Genomic DNA, 21,981 nt, shown 5'->3' on the forward strand with positions numbered 1-21,981 from the left:
TCCATATGACGGGTCTGATGACATTGTCATCGGCGATGGCACGGGTCTCCCTATCACCCATATCGGTTCCGCCTCTCTTCCTACATCCTCTCATACCTTCTCTTTACATAATGTCCTTTGTGTTCCTACCATGAAAAAGAATCTTATTTCTATCTCACAGTTCTGCAAAAATAATAATACGTCTATTGAATTCTTACCATGTTCTTTTCATGTGAACGATCTACGCACGGGGACAATCCTTTTGCAGGGTCAGACTAAGGATGGCGTATATGAATGCCGGTTTTCTCCACCAAACAATCTCTTCTAGTTGCTTTTTCGAGTGTCAAGACCACTTCGTCCGAGTGGCATCGTAGACTAGGACATCCGTCTTTTTCCATTCTTAGGCGCATTCTTTCTAATTTTGATTTAGGATTATCGAGTCCCTTGTCTCCATCATTCAATTGTAATCCCTGTCAATGCAATAAAAGTCATAAGTTACCATTTTCTATATCTTCTCTTCATTCTACTTCTCCACTTCAAATAATTTTCTCTGATGTGTGGACATCTCCTGTTACATCTATTGATGACTTTAAATATTATATGATTTTTGTGGACCATTTTACAAAATATATTTAGTTTTATCCTCTCAAATGCAAGTTCTATGTCTCTGCTGTATTTCTCCGATTTAAAGCTCTTATTGAAAACTTTTTTAATCGGAAAATCATTACACTCTATTCTGATAATGGCGGAGAATATCAAGGACTTTCATCCCTTTTGGCTACTCATGGCATATCACATCTCCTTCACACACACCAGAATATAATGGGTATTCTGAACGTCGTCATCGTCACATAGTTGAAACAGGTCTTTCCCTTCTCTAACATGCTTCTACGCCTCTCTCCTATTGGTCATATGCTTTTGCCACAGTCGTCTATCTCATTAATCGTATGCCCACTCCCACTCTTTCTCTAACCTCACCATATGCAAAATTGTTTCAGTCACCACCTAACTATTCTAAACTTAGAGTCTTCGGTTGTCTATGTTATCCGTAGCGTCGTCCTTACTCTTCCCATAAACTTGCACCACGGTCGTTACCTTGTGTTTTTCTTGGTTATTCTCTCACTCAAAGTGCTTATTTGTGTCTCAATCCCACCAACTCGAAAATATACGTCTAGCGTCATGTCAAATTCGTTGAGTCTGTCTTCCCTTTCTCATCTCTCCACTCACATCTAGAACGTCCTCAAGAGAGTACTTTTTCCCAGTGGCTACCATTTGTGTCATTTATGCCGGCCTCCGTCACGCCATCCTCACCTCCGGCTCCATCCTCGTGCGCGGATACCATGCCGTTCACCCCATCACACTCCTCCGTAGACTCACCAATGCCACATTCCCTACCGACCGCATCTCTTCCAGCTCCACCGAACCAAAACCCGGGCCTAACACCTCAATCCCACTCACCCATGTCTCTCTCAACCCTACCCGAACCCAGCAAACACTACTCCTTCTACTGACACTTCACCCAGCCAGCCTCGGCTCGACCTTACCTTTCCCGTTCCTCTCAACTCCGAACAACCACCACCACCCCCTCCCTCCTCAACCAACTCTTCTACCTCATCCAGAACCATTGTCACCCGTTCCAAAAACAATATCTCCAAGCCCATTCAGAAATTAAACCTTAATGCCCAACTTACTTCATCTACTACATGTGAACCCACCACTGTAACCCAAGCCATTAAAGACCCCAAGTGGCGTCATGCCATGTCAGAATAGTACGATGCTCTTATTTGGAACGGGACATAGGACTTAGTTCCCCATCATCCATCTCATAATCTGGTGGGTTGTAAATGGATCTTTCGAATTAAACGATTACCTGATGGTTCTGTTGACAGGTACAAAGCTCGTCTGGTTGTGAAGGGATTTCATCAGCACCCTGGAGTTGACTATCATGATACATTTAGTCCGGTTATCAAACCCACCACCATCCGTTTAGTTCTCAACCTTGCTATATGTCATGGGTGGTCACTTCGACAACTAGATGTTAATAATGCTTTTCTTCAGGGACACTTGTCAGAGGATGTTTTTATGGCACAACCTCAAGGATTCATCGATCGCGACCATCCTCATCATGTTTGCAAGCTGCACAAGGCAATTTATGGTCTCAAGCAAGCTCCCCGTGCTTGGTATCATGAACTGCGTCAATTTCTTGTCACCTCTGGCTTCACTAACTCTCATGCTGACAGTTCTCTTTTTGTCTTCAAGATAAATGGTGCTATGATATATATCTTCTGGTCTATGTTGATGACATTATTATATCACTGGGGACAATGATGGGGCGGTCCAAAAGTTCATTACTCTTCTCGCCATGCGGTTCTCTCTTAAGGATCTTGGACCCTTAACCTATTTTCTTGGTGTGGAAGTCATTCCCACCCAGCTGGCTTACTTTTGTCTCAACGCAAATATATTGTTGACATTCTCACATGCACTCGAATGTTAGATGCAAAATCAGTCACTACACCACTCGCAACTGCCTCGACTCTTGATCTACATTCCGGCACAGCACTTTCTAATCGTACTGAATATTGGACTATTGTTGGGAGTTTGCAGTACTTGTCGCTTACACGTCCCGATATCGCATGTGGCGTCACGCCATGTCAGAATAGTACGATGCTCTTGTTTGGAACGGGACATAGGACTTAGTTCCCCATCATCCATCTCATAATCTGGTGGGTTGTAAATGGATCTTTCGAATTAAACGATTACCTGATGGTTCTGTTGACAGGTACAAAGCTCGTCTGGTTGTGAAGGGATTTCATCAGCACCCTGGAGTTGACTATCATGATACATTTAGTCCGGTTATCAAACCCACCACCATCCGTTTAGTTCTCAACCTTGCTATATGTCATGGGTGGTCACTTCGACAACTAGATGTTAATAATGCTTTTCTTCAGGGACACTTGTCAGAGGATGTTTTTATGGCACAACCTCAAGGATTCATCGATCGCGACCATCCTAATCATGTTTGCAAGCTGCACAAGGCAATTTATGGTCTCAAGCAAGCTCCCCGTGCTTGGTATCATGAACTGCGTCAATTTCTTGTCACCTCTGGCTTCACTAACTCTCATGCTGACAGTTCTCTTTTTGTCTTCAAGATAAATGGTGCTATGATATATATCTTCTGGTCTATGTTGATGACATTATTATATCACTGGGGACAATGATGGGGCGGTCCAAAAGTTCATTACTCTTCTCGCCATGCGGTTCTCTCTTAAGGATCTTGGACCCTTAACCTATTTTCTTGGTGTGGAAGTCATTCCCCACCCAGCTGGCTTACTTTTGTCTCAGCGCAAATATATTGTTGACATTCTCACATGCACTCGAATGTTAGATGCAAAATCAGTCACTACACCACTCGCAACTGCCTCGACTCTTGATCTACATTCCGGCACAGCACTTTCTAATCGTACTGAATATTGGACTATTGTTGGGAGTTTGCAGTACTTGTCGCTTACACGTCCCGATATCGCATTTACGGTGAATAAATTATCTCAGTTTATGCACCGTCCTACCAGTGACCACTGGAATGCTGTCAAGCGCCTTTTGCGCTACTTGTGTGGTACACTTGATACAGGTGTTGTTCTTCATCGACGATCTTCTCTCTCTCTCTTCATGCCTTCTCTGATGCTGATTGGGCCGGCAATAAGGATGATTTCACCTCCACAAGTGCTTACATTGTGTATTTAGGGCGCAATCCCATTTCTTGGAGTTCGAAGAAACAACGCACGGTTGCTCGATCATCAACTGAGGCAGAGTATCGCTCTATTGCCACTACGGCTGCCGAGCTACGTTGGCTTGCTTCTCTTCTCACTGAATTTGGAGTAAAAATTTCTCAACAGCCTGTCATCTACTGTGAAAATATTGGTGCCACCAACTTGTGTGCTAATCCCGTTTTTCACTCACGCATGAAGCATGTCGCGTTAGACTATCACTTCATTCATGAGCAGGTTCAGAATGGTGACCTTAGAGTCACACATGTTTCTACGGAGGATCAATTGGCTGATGCACTTACCAAACCATTACTACGAGCGCGTTTTCTTAAGCTAACGACCAAGATTGGACTCTCCTCTCGGAGCTCCATCTTGCGGGGGCATGATAAAGATAATTAGTTTATTTATGTTTTTGAATTTTGAATTATTAAAATGCAGTTTGTTATCCAGTTGTTTTCATTTGTTATCTTAGGATATACTTAGTTTTAAGATTTGAATTAGTTCTTTTCAACTTTAGAGTACGTTGTATATACTATTTATACTAAGATTAATCAAAGGAATGGCTTTGCCATATTTTCCTCATCTTTATCTTTCTATAGGGTATAACTACAACTGTATATGTGTGTGTCAATATATATAGACACTTACACTACTACACACAAATACGTATGTACGTATGTATGTATGTAGGTATGCATGTATGTATAAGGCGTTTAATAAGCAGTGTTGAATGTGGGAAATTCTTGCGATTGAAATTGAAAGGTCACAAGTTTCTTATTCTTCTCAACCTCTTTTCGCAAAAAGTAACAGAACGCATATGATTCAAATGAAGTTAATTTCAAGGACTGTAAATGGTAGAAAAGAGCCATCAACTTGCACACACACACACACAAATATATATGTACATAAACGAAGGTTAAACCAACAAAAAATATTTCAGATTCCTCACCTATAATTTTCAGACAAAGAATATTCTAGATGTGTGTACATACGTATATATGTATGTACTTTATATGCCGTATATTATGCACGGTGAATATGATTCTCACTAATTATAATTACCCCAACTTAAGAGTAGTGTCCGAGCTATAATGGTCATGATGATTATTTGAACTGCAGATATTAGTAGACTCGACTGGGCGGACATGTTGAACTACATCTGTTTGCACTTCAAAGACATTCGTCATCTGCCATTAAAAACTAAGCTTAATTTATTAATGTCTAGTACAAGGGAAACCAAGAATTAAGTAAATCATTAATTGTTAATAACCCATATTATATATATTATCAAATTACCTGCTTCAATCGTCTGTTATCTTCTAGTAGCTGGACCCCCTGCAAGTAGATATAATAAGAAATCAGTCCAACTACGTGATCATATAATATTAAAGTGTGTATATATTTATGTGTGTGTATATATATCCGCAAACCGGGTACAATAGAGAGGATATCTGTAAATTCAAAAACAATCATCAAGGGGCTAAAGTGAAAAATACATATCGTAGCTCTATTTGTGTTTGCAAAAAACTAAGAATAATTAAGCTCAAATTAATCCTAAATAATCCTAATAGAACTCTAATAAAATCCTAGATAATAAGAATTGATAAACACAGTCACATATATATTAAATTCCTAATATCGAGATCTTTGTTCCTCATCATTTTCCTCAGCTTGGAGAACTCGACTATGACGCGTTAAAATTAAGAAGAGTCGTGAAGCAAACAATCCGAAACCAAAGAACATCTCCAAACCTCAACTCTTGATTTTGGATGAAGCTATCTATAGGTGCTTGTTTCTATAAAAGACTCAATGAAGAGAGGCTTAGCAGATTCACAAGAACCAAGTTCAACCATGTGTGGGTTTGGAGATTGGCCTATTGATGAGCTAGATTTCAGTTTTCTTTTGTTTTTTTTTTAAATATCCTTTTTGGAGGACATCGGCAGTTCTTTACTAGGAATAGATTCATTCTCCCCTCCATCGCACCTATTATAACACTAGAATTAACCCAAGGACAAAAAAAAAAAAAAAAGAAAAGAAAAGAGTTGGCCTGCTTCTAATCCAATTTCCATGAATGGTGAGAGCACTAAGGCATGGTTTTGATTCAAATGAGCATCTACAAACAAAAGCCAGGGAAAAAAAATGTATTCTCAACAAGAATCATAGCATTCGCGCTGAATATGACCTAGCGAGAACAGACCTTAGGGCAAACCAGAAGGAAACACAAACCCTAGGAGCAAGCCAACAAATCTGAGTGAACCTAGCTAACAGCAACGACATAGAAAAATTGGCGTAGACATGAGTAGCAACGTGTGCAAATCTCTAGAATGGGTGACGGCTCAAGAACAACGACGGTGTAAGGGCATGAGAAAATTACACTCCAGCACAACAGCTAGCACCAGCAAAACTTGGCTAGAGCGAGCAAGGGTGCAACGATGTTAGCCAAACTGTGGGCAAGACGAGCAAGCAATGGGGTAAATCCAAGGTACGCCAGCAACAACAGTGGTGGCTGCCCGAGCTTCTTGAAAGTTGTGAAAAATAAACAAATTGCAACAACTAAGGTTATTGTGAAGGACAACATGAGGTGACGATGAAGGTTACCGGAGATAGTTCGTTGGTGACAAGAAGCTCACCGGAAAAAAGAGAAAGTGAAGAATCCTAACTATTAAATCTCTCACACCATGTAGATATTAAAACTCCTCTATCATTATCAGAGAATGTACAAGATTGAGGAAACTATGACTAATTATACTGCTAACACTCTTAACTACAACCAAACAACCTTTTTTTAATGAATAGAACGGCAACTGGTGTTTGAGCATCCCAACTAAGTTGGCACCCAAAAAACAAACTCATCCCACATGAAACCAACGAGGCTCCACCCTACACAGAAGCTCCACACTACTAGAAATTGACTGCAGAAGATAAAGCTACACATTTGAAAATCAGTTTCTGAAATAGGCCTCATCAAAAACTTGCCAATAAAACCAAAGAGAAAAACCTAGGGAGGGGAAAAAAATGTGTTTATGCTAACTACATTTCCCCAACAGGCCAAGAAGAGGGCTTCGAAAACAAACATAAACAATTCGACCGTGAATGTAGAACATTAGTCTGCAAAGCGAAAAAACCAAGCTTATCCATCGCATTACTTGCTTCACGAAAATTATGAGAAACCCCAGTATTAAGCTGAGTAGCCATATTCATTTCCTTGAGCCATCTATTAGGATACTTCCATGACGCATAATCTTCAGACATAGTGCAAAGGAGATCAACCACACACAACAAGAGTCATTCTCAATCCAAAGATATTACACCAGTTGAATCCATAAGCCTTCTCAATAGCTAACATGAGGCCCGTAAGTTCCGCTTCAAAAGCAAAAGCAATGCCATGGGAGCTGAAAAAACCCTTTACAAAACCTTGACGAGTCTGAAAAATACCTACAGCTTGCCCGACCCGAGGTCCCCTTGCAGCTTCACCCGTATTAACTTTGATCCAGCCCGGAGGGGGAGAAAGCCAGTGAACCATGAGACTAAACGGAGAGCGGAATTAGATATAGGTCCAGTATCTAATAGATTTATTTCTTTCGTCAGAGCCCAAATGAAAGCTTTAATCGAATGAAATGTAATGATTTTATCTTCAAAGACAGCTTGATTCTTAAGATACCAAATGTACTAACAAACAACAGAAAATGCTGTTTTCCAAGTCCCATAAATCCGCGTGACGAATTTTTCTCGAAAAAGAAAGAAAAACATAAGAAAATTTCAAAATTATCTTCAAAGTGAATTCTTCTCACAAAACATTAGCAATCGACTTCCAAAGAACTTGTACCTACACCAGACAATATGGCTAATTCACCAAAGGAGCTTTTGTTGAATCCTTAATCCAACATTAGGCTTATATGTAAATAATTATGTGTTGCAAACTGTCATATAAGGAAAAGTCTATTTAAAAGTGATATGCTAAGGTTTAGGTAATTTGGGCTTTAATGTATCTAATAGGATGTAGGCCTTTAATGTGTAGAGATTTAAGAGTAATTTCTAATTTTATGATGGGCTAAAATAGAATTACTAAAAGATAACAAAGAAATTCTCTATATATAGTGGTTATGGTCCTCAGATCACACGTGACATTCTATTCTTTCTGGCATCCCATCATCAGAGAGAGCAGTCAAAAAGTTAAAGGATTCTCTAGAAAAACGTGTTGATCTGGAAGACAAACCGCACGGCTCTAGAGAATAATTTATTGTCATGCATTCAAGTACGCTTCCGCTTACTGTTCTCTTGATTCTTGGTGATCCAACATGAATGTTCTTGAATTTCATTGGATGACAGTTTTCACCAAAGGATATTTTGTAACAACGTTTAGTACCATTTTCTAAGTTCCTAGAGGAATGTGGTATTGTCCCATAGTACACTATGTCAGGTTCCCCCATTATATATGGTGTTGCTGAAAGATGAAACATGATGCTTAACGACATGGTGAGGAGTATGATTTATCATTCTACCTTACCAAAAACACTCTAGGGAGAAGCGCTTAAAACTACAACATATATCCTTTATAGGGTTCTAACTAAAGTGACTGTTAAAACCCCTATGAACTTTGGACGGGCAAGAAACCTAATTTAAAGCACTTGCACATTTGAGAATGTCCAGTTGAGGTAAGGCCTTAAGGCTAGGCCTTATAGGCCTAATGAAATGAAACTAGATTCAAGAACTGTGAGTTACTATTTTATTGGATACTCTAAAAGATATAGGGAGTACAAGTTTTATGATCCCGCGACTAACTCGATTTTCGAGTCAGGAAATGCCGGGTTCTTCGAGGATACCAAGTTTGTGGGGGGAGATACAGTTAGAGACTTTCTCTTTGAAAAGGAATATGTTGATATTCCCACAGGTGCTATTAGCATCGCTGAGGATTCCATTCCTGACTTTGTTCAAGACACAACAGACCAAGACGATGTCAAAGAACCTCCAATTCAAGAAATTATTCCAAAAGAACAAACCCTACCACTTTAAGAACCTATGCCATTAAGGAGATCAACTAGAGAAAGGAGAAGTGCAGTGCCAGATGACTACATTGTTATTTCTCTAAGAATATGAGGTTTATATTGGAGAGATGGAAGATGATCCGATCAACTTCTGTCAAGCCATGGAAAGTTTTAAGTCTCAGAAGTGGATTGATGCCATGAATAAGAAGATTAAGTCCATGAAGGACAATTACGTGTGGGACCTTGTCCCATTGCCGGAATGTGCGAAACTCATTGGTTGCAAATAGATATTTAAGACCAAGAAGGATTCGAAAGGCGATGTGGAGAGGTACAAGCCTCGTCTTATCACAAAGGGCTTTACACAAAAGGAAGGCATCGACTATAAAGAGACTATCTCCAATTTGGCGGCACATTTCAATCTTGAATTACATCAGATGGATGTAAAGACAACGTTTCTCAATGGCAACATTGATGAGACGATCTATATGGTGAACCAGAAAACTGTGTCGAGAGACCCAAAGAATATGGTTTGCAAACTTAAGAAACTCATCTATGCACTCAAACAAGCATCTCGACAATAGTATTTCAAGTTTCATCAAATGATCATCTCGTTCGATTTTGAGACGAATTTGGTCGATGATTGCATATATCATAAGTTTATGTGGGAGCAAGTATATTTTTCTGGTTTTATATATCGATGACATTTTACTCGTCAATAACGATATAGGCTTATTGCATAAAATCAAGAGATTTCTAGCTAAGAATTTTGAGATGAAAGATCTTGGTGACGCCACTTTTGCATTAGGCATACAGATGCACCGCAATCGTTCTCGGGGTATTCTTGGATTATCACAAAAGAACTATATCGAAAAGGTTATATGGCATGCAGGATTACAAACCAGATGATACCCCTGTGACAAATGGATACAAGTTTAGTCTCAATCAGTACCCTAAAAATGATTTTGAGGAAATGAAAATAGAAAAGATTCCTTATGCATCAGCAATAGGAAGTCTAATGTATCCTCAAGTTTGTACGCGTCCAGATATTGTGTACATTGTTTGGGATGTTGGGCAGATATTTAAGCAATTCAAGAGTAGACCATTAGAAAGCAGCCAAACGGGTCTTGCGGTATTTACAGAGAACAAAGGACTACATGCTCACGTATCAGAGGTTTGATTAGCTTGAAATCATTGGGTATACTGACTCTAATTTTGTTAGATGGCAAGATAGTATGAAATCTACGTCGGGCTATATCCACCTGCTAGCTGGTGGTGCGGTCTCTTGGAAGAGTGCTAAACAGTCTTTTATAGCCTCTTCTACCACGGCGGCAGAGTTCATAGCGTGTTATGGGGCGTCCAATCACAGAATATGGCTACGGAATTTTGTCACAGGGCTGCGCATAGTGGACGGTATTGAAAGACCACTCAAGTTATTTTGTGACAATAAGTCGATAATTCTGTATTCCAACAACAGGAGCTCGAAGAAGTCGAAACATATAAACATCAAGTTCCTAGTTGTTAAAAAAAGAGTTCAGAATGGATAGATATGTATAGAGCACATCGTTACAAACTCCATGGTTACAGATCTGCTTACTAAGGGATTGCCACCCAAAGTATTTCATGAGCACACTGCTCTTATGGGTGTCATGTCATTTGAGGATATTCAGTTTTAGTGGGAGTTTGTAAATTTATATGCTTTTCTGATATAGACACATTTTTAATTATTTTAGTTTATGGATATTTTGAGGTTTATTCTGCAAAAATAAAGTTTTGGTTTATTTACACGCTAATTTTGGTATAATTTGATCTCACTGAGGTTTAAGGCTAGACCAGTTGGAAATAGACATGTTAAGATCACATTGCATAAAATTTACATGCTACACATCCACATTATGATCCATGTCATTTAGTTGTATCGGTATACATGACCATTGATGGGTCGAGTTACGACAGATGTAACGAAGGCCACTTTGATCCTATGTTGGTATGGTTGATGGACCGGATTTATTATAGATACATTTCGGTAATGACAGCAAAGTTGAGCTCGTACAGTTATTTTGTAATGCATTATTATAAGGATACACATATAGCCCAAATGGGAGATTGTTGGATCCTTAATCCAACATTAGGCTTATATGTGAATAATTATGTGTTGCAGACTGTCATCTAAGGTTAAGCCCATTTAAAAGTGATCTGCTAAGGTTTAGGCAAATTGGGCTTTAATGTATATGATAAGGTGTGAGCCTTTAATGTGTAGAGACTTAAGGGTAATTTCTATTTTTTATAATGGGCTAAAATATAAATACTAAAAGATAACATGTAAGTTATCTATATATAGTGGTTATGGTCCCTGATCACATGTGACATTTTATTCTTTCTAACACCCCATCATCAGAGAGAAAGCAGTGAGAATAACTAAAGGATTCTCTAGGAAAGTGTGTTGATCTGAAAAACAAACTGCACGGCTCTAAAGAGTAATTTATTATCGTGAATTCAATTATGCTTCTGCTTATTGATCTATTAATTGTTGGTCATTCAACATGAAGGTCCTTAGATTTTATTAGGTGGCAATTTTCACCAAAGGATCAGCTTCTACATATAAATTATATACGACACTCATCAATATAGTAATGGATACAATTACGAAATAAAAAACAACAATATATATATACACACACACACACACATATATATATATATATGTATAAATGGATGTGTCCGTGTACACATGTTTGACGATCAGTATTGAGAGGTGAACCAGTTGCCCCTTTCAACTGTCCTCTTGCACTATGAGTCATCATTCTAATTAGCAACGAAGGTTTCATGAAGCGACCTCATCGTGTGGTTTTCGGATCACAAGCAAGCAACGTTATGTACTACTTCTTTCAGACCGTAAAACATTAACTTTTTTTCTACCTATCAACTAAACAACAAAGATATAACGTGCATGCTTTGAAAATTAACAAGAATGATGAAAAATTTTTGCTTCATACCTTCTTCTTAAGAGAATTGATCTCCTTTACAACTCTTTGATCCTGAACAAACCAAAAAACATACCCTTTTCGTAACTTGAAATGTGCGAGAGGCGCATCAAACTGATCCAAAAAACAAACCTTTAATTCTGCAACGCGGCTCAAGCCTGCCTCCACCATTTTTTCTAGTTCCTTTATCTCTTCAAGGCTTAGTTCTTGGAGCTCTTCTCCCTTCATACGCCTGTAAAGTTGGGAATTATGAATTCCATTGTGGGAATGTAGTACATATGAGTAATCTTAGAAAAACTTAGTTTATATATATATATATATATATGAGTTATTACATGGCTATACCTTAGTTCAGTCGTCTTCTCCTCAAGTTCTGCCTTCAACGAGTCTAATCTATTTCTTTCGTGCTACATTTAATAGAATACACCAAAGGAAATGTCATTTACAAAAGGTGTGTTACTGATGTTAATGCATGCAGCTAAATGCTCTTATGAAACCCTAAAATCAACACAAGTAATTGTTTCTTTCACGAAAGTTTCTTGTTAATTTGAATATTGTTTGGTTTAGCGATCGCCTTTATCATCCCGGTTTTTCTTAGTCAGAATACTCTCCTTCCAAGTTTCAGAACCCCTTTCTTTGTGATTCATTTGTTTGTTCATGTGTTTAAATAAACTGTGAGAAGGAATAAATGATGTTAATATTAGAGATAAATATTACATCCTAACTAAGTTGACATCCACTAAATAATCTCATCTTTTACCAAAATCCTAAATTCATCTGTTTCTTCGTGATACATACATTTATAAAATCAAATACCTTCAAACAGATTGGGATGAGGAGCATAGATCTTTTCTTCCACTATCAATTACTAAAATGAGCATTGTATTTGACTCTTCTAGCTCACGCCTCTTAATAACCTCTTAAGTTTTGAAGGGATGCTTTTTTTTTTCTGCCTTTCTCATAAATAGGTTGCCAACACAATTATTCTTGATGATAAATCTCTTTTGTTAAGCTCTTAATTCTCGAAAACCAAAACTAGTGTATTTCAAGCATGGTTTTTGTTTCACGAGCCTGTCATAAATTTGATCTGAACCTCCTTATGTATATTAATTTTGAGGTACATTTCTTTATCACGAAGGTTATAAATGTTTGCGTCCCTCTATTTATGATATGCATTGCTAGAGGGTGTGATCTTCAATGAACATGAGTTTCCTTATTCAATTCTAATTTCAAACGACAAATTTATGAATTCTTGTAATAAGGGTAATCTTGACAATTACCTTTTAAAAAGTGCATGGGTCAGGATTTACCCTTTACTCTTGATTCATAACCTTTTTAGTGAAATAATTACACTAATAAAAGGGTATTTATTAAGAGTAAGGGGTAAAGGTCTAGAATCATGCACTCTCATGGGTAAATTCTCCATTTTTTCTTGTAATTAATAATTAATTAATAAATGTTTCTTCTACAACTCCACGCTTTTGACTTCGAAATGTCATTTTGACGATTAAATTTTTATTCAATTAAAAGTTTGTTTGAGTGAGCTAACACCCCACATATACATGGGATGTTAGTCGATAACTTTCTAAGCTATATGATACATAAGCTTAGTACTTTTGCTAGCTATTCTTTCTAACATCATTGATTCTAGCGAACGAACTTCTAAGTATTCTTTTTGTAGACAGTTTGTTCACCTTTGAGCAATCTGCTTTTTTTTTTTTTTTTCCTAGTCGAAAATCGGCTAATTTATTTTGGGGTGATAATGTATTTGCATTTATCTTTTTATATAGGGTGAGGCTTATGGCTTCCACTTTATATAAAAAAGGAAACCATCAGAATGACACACACTCACGCCCCCAACTTTTGAGCTCGAATAGTGTATTTCCATGTGTGTGTATATCCTTTATGAATTTATTTGTTCATAGTGTTGTTATGTATTTAACTTGATGAGTGTATACGCGCGCGCAAATATATATATATATATATATATTCGTCTCTACATCTCTCTCTATACACACACATACACGCAGATATGTGTCTATCTTGATAAATTTGTTTCTGTATACAACTTTTTATCCTTAATTGTTTTCTAATAATAGAGGAAGTAAAAAGTTTCTAAAATCTTTTTTTTTTTTTTTGAAAATATTGGTAACATCATTTTTTGAGAAAACTAAAGAGAAGGAATAACTAATATAAAAATTAACTTTTCTAAAGAAGGAAAAAATAATTAACGATTAAGTGTTATACTAATTAGCAAGTCTAAGTATATACATTCGGTTTATGTGTTCAATTTATTTCAAGAAAAAAATAAATTGTACATGTGTTTAACATCTTACCTCGAGTGCATCAAGAGATGGTTGGCTGACCAATTTGTCAGGATTTTCTGAATGAAAACTATACCTTTCAATCACTTGCTGCATACTTTAAACAACAAGAGAGACAACAGAATTCCATAGAAAGATTAATATTAGAATATATAAAGCACTGCCAAAAAAAAAGGTCTTAACTTCAATTATAGAATTGTGTTATGTGACTATATATATTATAACCAACTACAAGATACATCGAGACATATTGTACTGTTATTCTCTCTAAAAAAAATGAAAGTTACAATATTATACTGCGAATTATAGTTGTATTAAGTATATATATTGTGCTTTTTTTTTTCTCTTCTTCGTTTTCATATCCCATATCCAACATTCTAATTTCTATTTTCTTCTTTTCCTTCACGGTCCTAATCTCCTAAATATTGGTGGTCAATTGTTACGTATATATATAATTCTCTTAGTTACATTTGTGTCCTTTTTATTGTTATTATTATTTTGTTGATTATTGCTCCGCTACATGGTTTTATAAAGCTTTTGTGTCTTTACTAATATTGTCTGATTAAATGAACGTCTTACCACAGATAATTTTCCTGAATTTAGAATTTTCAGAGAATACCTTCCAATAGCTCCAAACTAAACTTATGATTAAGTACATATCCCTAATTGGAACGACACAACATTTTCTGAAGATACAATATTTAATGTCCTACAACTAATTGATTGGTACGGCAGTCCACTAACACATGCTTGCGTGTGATATATATGAATTACTTTATTGGCAAACACACAAGAGAATTACTAAGTTAATGACTAGAAGTTTCAAACATATTATCCTAACTATTCTTCCCAAAAACTTTTAAACATGATATATATGCAACAACAAAAAAAATGAAAAATTTAACAATTACATATTCTATCCACTTGTTCATATATATATATAGCAACAATTCCTGAAGAATGGAGAGAAAGATAATGCATCAATGTGTATATATATACATGTGTGTGTGTGTGTAATTACGTATTAATAAAGAGTACTGACAAATCACAAGTTCAAAGTAAAGAAACTTGAGTCAATATTAGTTGTAGCTTAATTTGTATTGAAAAATGCAAGTACTTTTTTCTTTTTATGTGAAAAATACTTGATATAAGTACTTTTTTATCCTTTATTGGGTTCCCTAAAGATGGTATAAGTACTTCTGATAAGAAAATACATGAGTACTTTCAACAAGAGAAAATGTACTCAACTTTACAGGAGTGCAATTACGAATATATACTGTAAACACATATTCATGGTGTACTAGATTGATTACAATATTGCTAAGTGAAATGGGAAATAACTATTAACTGGCTTCCACATTTGGTTAAAAGTTACAATGAAGGTACAAATTAAGTAGAAGTCACAAGAACACTTCAAGCTGCCCTTAATGACTGAAAATCATTCATTGTTTTCCTAGGTCCATTGCTTTCTCTCACAGATTAAAAAGTATATATCCAAAATTTTATGTTTTGATCTATAATACTATTCCATGTATTGGTTAGTAAATATACATTTCTTTTAATGTTAAGACTAATGAATTTGTGTTCATTCTAATAGCGAGCCTTTTTGGTTAGATTTAGTTACATATATCGATATATATATATATATAGAAATTAGATTTCATGTACTTGTTTGTGAAACAATGCAATTGCAAGTAACAAATACTAAAAAAAAAAAAAAAAGTAAAATAAAATAAATGAGAAATTATTAGGAGTTAAAAAACCTTGAGCTGGAATATTCAAAGAGCTTTCCGGTGGCAGAAAACACAAGGAGAGCAATCTCAGCATCACAAAGAGTAGAGAGCTCCAAAGCCTTCTTGAAAAGCCCTCTTCTTCTCTTCGAAAACGTCACTTGCCTCGCCGTGATGTTGTCGATCTTCTTTATCTCTATTTTCTGCCTCGTCATAATGATAAGAAACATTTATTATTTTATAGCTTGTACTTTCAGTTTATAACTAACATACTTTTTTATTATAGATTTTCTTAAAGTTGTAGTTACCAATTTTAGTTTAAATTTATGTTAAATTTGCACTTTTTTTTTTATGCTGTGTTTGGTAGTTAAAAAAGGTGAAATAACTAGTTCTTTCCCTTTTATTTTCCTCACTTAGGTTTTTATCTTCCCTCTTATTCCTATGTTCCGTCCTTCTCACCAAACATAATGTAAGAGTCCGTTTGGTTAGAGGATTCGTTCTCTGATTCGAATCCTAGTTCATGATTTATTACAGTATTTTCTCTCATAAAAAATACACGTAAATTGAAAATAATTCTAATCCATGAACCAAACGGGGTAGTCAATAACTAATTTGAATTTACGAATGTCAACATTTATAACTAAGTTGAAAGTAAATTTTTTTTTCAACAAATAATACTTGATTTATATTTTATTATTGATTTATATTTTGTTTATAAAATCTAAAAAATAATTTGGTCAACTAAAGGACCAAAATCAACTCCGTTGACTTAAAAAGTAAAAATAAATAAATAAACATAAATTTAAAATTGAAAAGTAAAATTTTCAACACATTTAAAAAGGAAGTTTCTCTATAGTCTGTTCTACCGATAGTCTCAATTTTTAGCTGTTAGAAATGGTCAAAATTACATCAGAATAAAAAAATATACAGAATAGACAGATTCTAATACAAATTTGACGATTGAAAAGTAAGAGACTATAAGTAGTTTATTTTGCAGGGACTACCAGAGAAAGTCCCTAAAAAAAACCGTATATCTTTTTTAAGGACTTTCTCTAGTAGGCTTTCCTACTAGTAATTTCAGTTTCTGACCGTTAGATCTAATTAAAATCACATCAAATTAAAAAATACGTAAAATAAATAGTTTTTTATACATATCTAATAGCTGAAAAATAAAAAACAAATAATAATTCATTTTTTTTAGATCCTACTAAAGGTACTCCTTTTTTTATAATAAACTCAAAAGGTAAATAAATTCATTAAAAAATCAAAATGCAACAAATATCTATCAAATAACCCAAAATAAACTCCCTCAAGGGGAAAACACAACAATCCGAAATGTACCGTTTTAAAAACCAATTGATTTCATACACACTCCCATGAATTTGTTATAATGTTTTAACATGCTCTCTAAATTTTTAAAAGGAGTTCATTTTATCCTTTCAAATGTGAAAAGTAGTTCAAAATACACGTCTTAAATTAATATTATTTTTAAGGATAAATTGCACGAATAGTTCTTAAACTTTTTAAAAGATAATAGTTTGGTCCTCAAAATTTTTTTTTTGACAAAATGAACCCCAAACTATTTAAAATGGTGCAATGTAGTCATTTCCGTCAGATGTCATCCAAAAAGTAACGCATAATAACCTAAAAGGGTGACATTATAGTCTCTTACTTCTTTATGAGGTGATTTTTTAGTCCTAATCGACTTTAATAGGTTAGAATTTGGTCATATTTTTGAATGGCATTTAACGAAAAGCATGACATTACGTCCTTTTAAATAGTTTGAGACTCGTTTCGTAAAAAAAAGTTTAGGGACTAAACTATCACCTTTTAACAAGTTTGGGGACTATTCATACCCATTACTCTATTTTTAATGTTCCATTAACTATTGATTTTGTATCAGTTTATCCCCGATCCTTTAAAACATATGTAGAAAAGTAGACACAAAAATAATAATTATGAAAATCAAGAGTTATGGGGCATTGTAAAAGTATAAGAGCGTTAAGTCATCATTTTATTTGTTTTATAAATGTGAGCATTTTGATTAGAGTGATATAATTAAGAAAGTAGAATGAATCGTTGTAAAAAAACAGAGGGACCATTTTGAAATGGAATAAAAAGTTGAGGGGCATTATGAAATTAATTCAAAATTAAATAAAAATAAGTTTTGCAACACTTTTTTTCGTACTATTAGTTTATCTATATTTTTTTCTCAAAAGTTTTTTTTAATACGTTTAATTAATAAGTTATGTCCGTATATCCTTTTTAAGGACTTTCTCTAGTAGGCTTTCCTACTAGTAATTTCAGTTTCTAACCGTTAGATCTAATTAAAATCACATCAAATTAAAAAATACGTAAAATAAATAGTTTTTTATACATATCTAATAGCTGAAAAATAAAAAACAAATAATAAGCATTATGAAATTAATTCAAAATTAAATAAAAATAAGTTTTGCAACACTTTTTTTCGTACTATTAGTTTATCTATATTTTTTTCTCAAAAGTTTTTTTTAATACGTTTAATTAATAAGTTATGTTTTTTTAATCATTAAGAGAATATTTTGTTGGATGATTCAAACTATGATTTGAATTATAGTTCATAGTTCATTATAATATTTTTTCTCGTAAAAAATACACATAAATTAAAAATAATTTTAATCACATAATTTTAATTTATGAACTAAACACCTCTTAAATTTAAACATTTTTTAATTTTATATAAATTTAATAGTTAAAAATTTAACCTACTCATATATCAGGTACCAGAAGAGTTATTTTTTTCTCTTTTTTTTGTTTGAAAAAAGTTTATCTGTTTTTGTATATGGTCAGGCTGCTTTCCGTGCAGATAGCCACGCTGCATAGCTGTGCAGAAATTATGACATGTTTGTACCCTCGTACCCACTCTGTTCAACATCTCTTTTTTTTTTTTGACAAAACGAACCCTAAACTATTTAAAATGGTGCAATGTAGTCATTTCCGTCAGATGTCGTCCAAAAAATAACGCATAATAACCTAAAAGGGTGACATTATAGTCTCTTACTTCTTTATGAGATGATTTTTTAGTCCTAATCGACTTTAATAGGTTAGAATTTGGTCATATTTTTGAATGGCATTTAACGAAAAGCACGACATTACGTCCTTTTAAATAGTTTGAGACTCGTTTCGTAAAAAAAAGTTTAGGGACTAAACTATCACCCTTTAACAAGTTTGGGGACTATTCGTACCCATTACTCTATTTTTAATGTTCCATTAACCATTGATTTTGTATCAGTTTATCCCCGATCCTTTAAAACATATGTAGAAAAGTAGACACAAAAATAATAATTATGAAAATCAAGAGTTACGGGGCATTGTAAAAGTATAAGAGCGTTAAGTCATCATTTTATTTGTTTTATAAATGTGAGCATTTTTATTAGAGTGATATAATTCAGAAAGTAGAATGAATCATTGTAAAAAACAGAGGGACCATTTTGAAATGGAATAAAAAGTTGAGGGGCATTATGAAATTAATTCAAAATTAAATAAAAATAAGTTTTGCAACACTTTTTTTTCGTACTATTAGTTTATCTATATTTTTTTTCTCAAAAGTTTTTTTTAATACGTTTAATTAATAAGTTGTGTTTTTTTAATCATTAAGGGAATGCTTTGTGAGAAGATTCAAACCATGATTTAAATCATAGTTCATAATTCGTTATAATATTTTTTCTCGTAAAAAATACATATAAATTAAAAATAATTTTAATCATGATTTTAATTTAAGAATAAAATATCTCCTAAATTTAAACATTTTCTAATTTTATATAAATTTAATTATATCGGGTACAGAAGAGTTATTTTTTTCTCTTTTTTTTGTTTGAAAAAAGTTTATCTGTTTTTGTATATGGTCAGGCTGCTTTCCGTGCAGATAGCCACGCTGCATAGCTGTGCAGAAATTATGACATGTTTGTACCCTCGTACCCACTCTGTTCAACATCTCTTCAATTTATCACGATATGATAAATTGAAAATTATTGCCCTTTAAGGAAGGAATTTGACAACTTGCAACGAAACTAATAACTACAATGACGCATGATTATGCCTCATCCATGACGCATGATCTGTTGGATTGACACTGGACCCATCACATTATTGCTATTTATTTAAACACGAATGGCACACTGGATTATTACCAGCCTCATAAATATTTGATCGGAAAAAGAAAATTTCAAATACCGTCTAATTTATTTCGTGATTTAAATTTTTAATTTTAATTTTATTATAATTAAAATTTTTTAAAAATTATCATACTTAATTTTTTTATTACAGTTAAAATTTTTTACATAAATTTAGTGAGAATTTTTTATTATAATAAAAAAAATTAGATGTAATTTTTTATAAAAATTTTTAACTGTAAAAAAATTAAAATTAAAAATTTAAATCGGTAAAATAAATGAGACTTAATTAATAAATAGTATAATGTTATGGTATAGCTCAATATTGAACTTGAAGTTGCAATGGTAGCTAACCTGAGTTTGAAAAAAAAAATACTGATGAGGAGTTGATTTATATGAGCATCACTTTTTTTTCGTACTATTAGTTTATCTATATTTTTTTTCTCAAAAGTTTTTTTTAATACGTTTAATTAATAAGTTGTGTTTTTTTAATCATTAAGGGAATGCTTTGTGAGAAGATTCAAACCATGATTTAAATCATAGTTCATAATTCGTTATAATATTTTTTCTCGTAAAAAATACATATAAATTAAAAATAATTTTAATCATGATTTTAATTTAAGAATAAAATATCTCCTAAATTTAAACATTTTCTAATTTTATATAAATTTAATTATATCGGGTACAGAAGAGTTATTTTTTTCTCTTTTTTTTGTTTGAAAAAAGTTTATCTGTTTTTGTATATGGTCAGGCTGCTTTCCGTGCAGATAGCCACGCTGCATAGCTGTGCAGAAATTATGACATGTTTGTACCCTCGTACCCACTCTGTTCAACATCTCTTCAATTTATCACGATATGATAAATTGAAAATTATTGCCCTTTAAGGAAGGAATTTGACAACTTGCAACGAAACTAATAACTACAATGACGCATGATTATGCCTCATCCATGACGCATGATCTGTTGGATTGACACTGGACCCATCACATTATTGCTATTTATTTAAACACGAATGGCACACTGGATTATTACCAGCCTCATAAATATTTGATCGGAAAAAGAAAATTTCAAATACCGTCTAATTTATTTCGTGATTTAAATTTTTAATTTTAATTTTATTATAATTAAAAATTTTTAAAAATTATCATATTTAATTTTTTTATTACAGTTAAAAATTTTTACATAAATTTAGTGAGAATTTTTTACTATAATAAAAAAAATTAGATGTAATTTTTTATAAAAATTTTTAACTGTAAAAAAATTAAAATTAAAATTTTAAATCGGTAAAATAAATGAGACTTAATTAATAAATAGTATAATGTTATGGTATAGCTCAATATTGAACTTGAAGTTGCAATGGTAGCTAACCTGAGTTTGAAAAAAAAAAAAAAATACTGAGGAGGAGTTGATTTATATGAGCATCTTTATTGCATGAGACGGAAGAAGAGATTCTCTTTTTGTTTATTTATTTATTTTTTGATACAAGACATCTTGTTGTTTTTTTTTTTTTGTTTTTTTTATACAAGACTGGAATGAATTTACAACCTTTCCCGAAGATGTTTGTGGATTTAGAAAATTTATTTCAATTTCATCTCTTGTGTACTTTCTGGACAAACCAAATATAACAAAACGAGGGGAAAAAATCCTCAAATAGATTCTAAAAAATATTTTAAAATTTAAAACATAAAAATTACAAAACAAACATAATATTTAGAAAAAACATATATGTAATTTAATTTTTTTTAATATTTAAAATACTTATCATAAATTTTCTAAAAGAATCATAGTTTCGTGTTTTTAAAGTGTTTAAAATTTTTTTCTCAAATATTTTTGAAGAAAAACACATTATAATCGGTGTAATTTGGAGTATTTTTGGGCTTGTTCTTTTGGGTGAAAAACTCAAAAAAATATAACTTGAGTTACAACTTTATTCGAATTCATGTTCTTTTAAGTTTAAACTCGAGTTTAAACTCGAGTTCAAATTCGAGTTTATGACTAAAACTCGAGTTTAAGTTTCCCATTCAACTCGAGTTCAGAAACTCGAACTCAAATTAATGAACAGTATTT

General features: G+C 33.6%; 1 protein-coding gene across 2 annotated transcripts in view; it reads right to left on the reverse strand.

The window, feature by feature from the left end:
- Positions 1 to 15,978, reverse strand: part of LOC21394638 (MADS-box protein JOINTLESS) — a 17,834-nt gene extending 1,856 nt beyond the window's left edge. The window contains exons 1-7 of one of the 2 annotated variants that reach the window (XM_024164557.1): positions 15,797 to 15,978; positions 14,046 to 14,130; positions 12,055 to 12,116; positions 11,842 to 11,941; positions 11,722 to 11,763; positions 5,040 to 5,078; positions 4,806 to 4,930 (exon numbers count right to left, since the gene is read on the reverse strand). In XM_024164557.1, coding sequence (XP_024020325.1) covers positions 4,806 to 4,930; positions 5,040 to 5,078; positions 11,722 to 11,763; positions 11,842 to 11,941; positions 12,055 to 12,116; positions 14,046 to 14,130; positions 15,797 to 15,978 — 635 coding nt within the window. Of the gene's footprint in view, positions 1 to 4,805; positions 4,944 to 5,039; positions 5,079 to 11,721; positions 11,764 to 11,841; positions 11,942 to 12,054; positions 12,117 to 14,045; positions 14,131 to 15,796 lie in introns of those variants that run through there. The other variant, XM_024164558.1, reaches the window with a different exon arrangement.
- Positions 15,979 to 21,981: the final 6,003 nt, after the last annotated feature.

Source organism: Morus notabilis, unplaced genomic scaffold (assembly GCF_000414095.1).
Source record: "Morus notabilis unplaced genomic scaffold, ASM41409v2 Scaffold651, whole genome shotgun sequence".
Taxonomy (NCBI): Eukaryota; Viridiplantae; Streptophyta; class Magnoliopsida; order Rosales; family Moraceae; genus Morus; species Morus notabilis.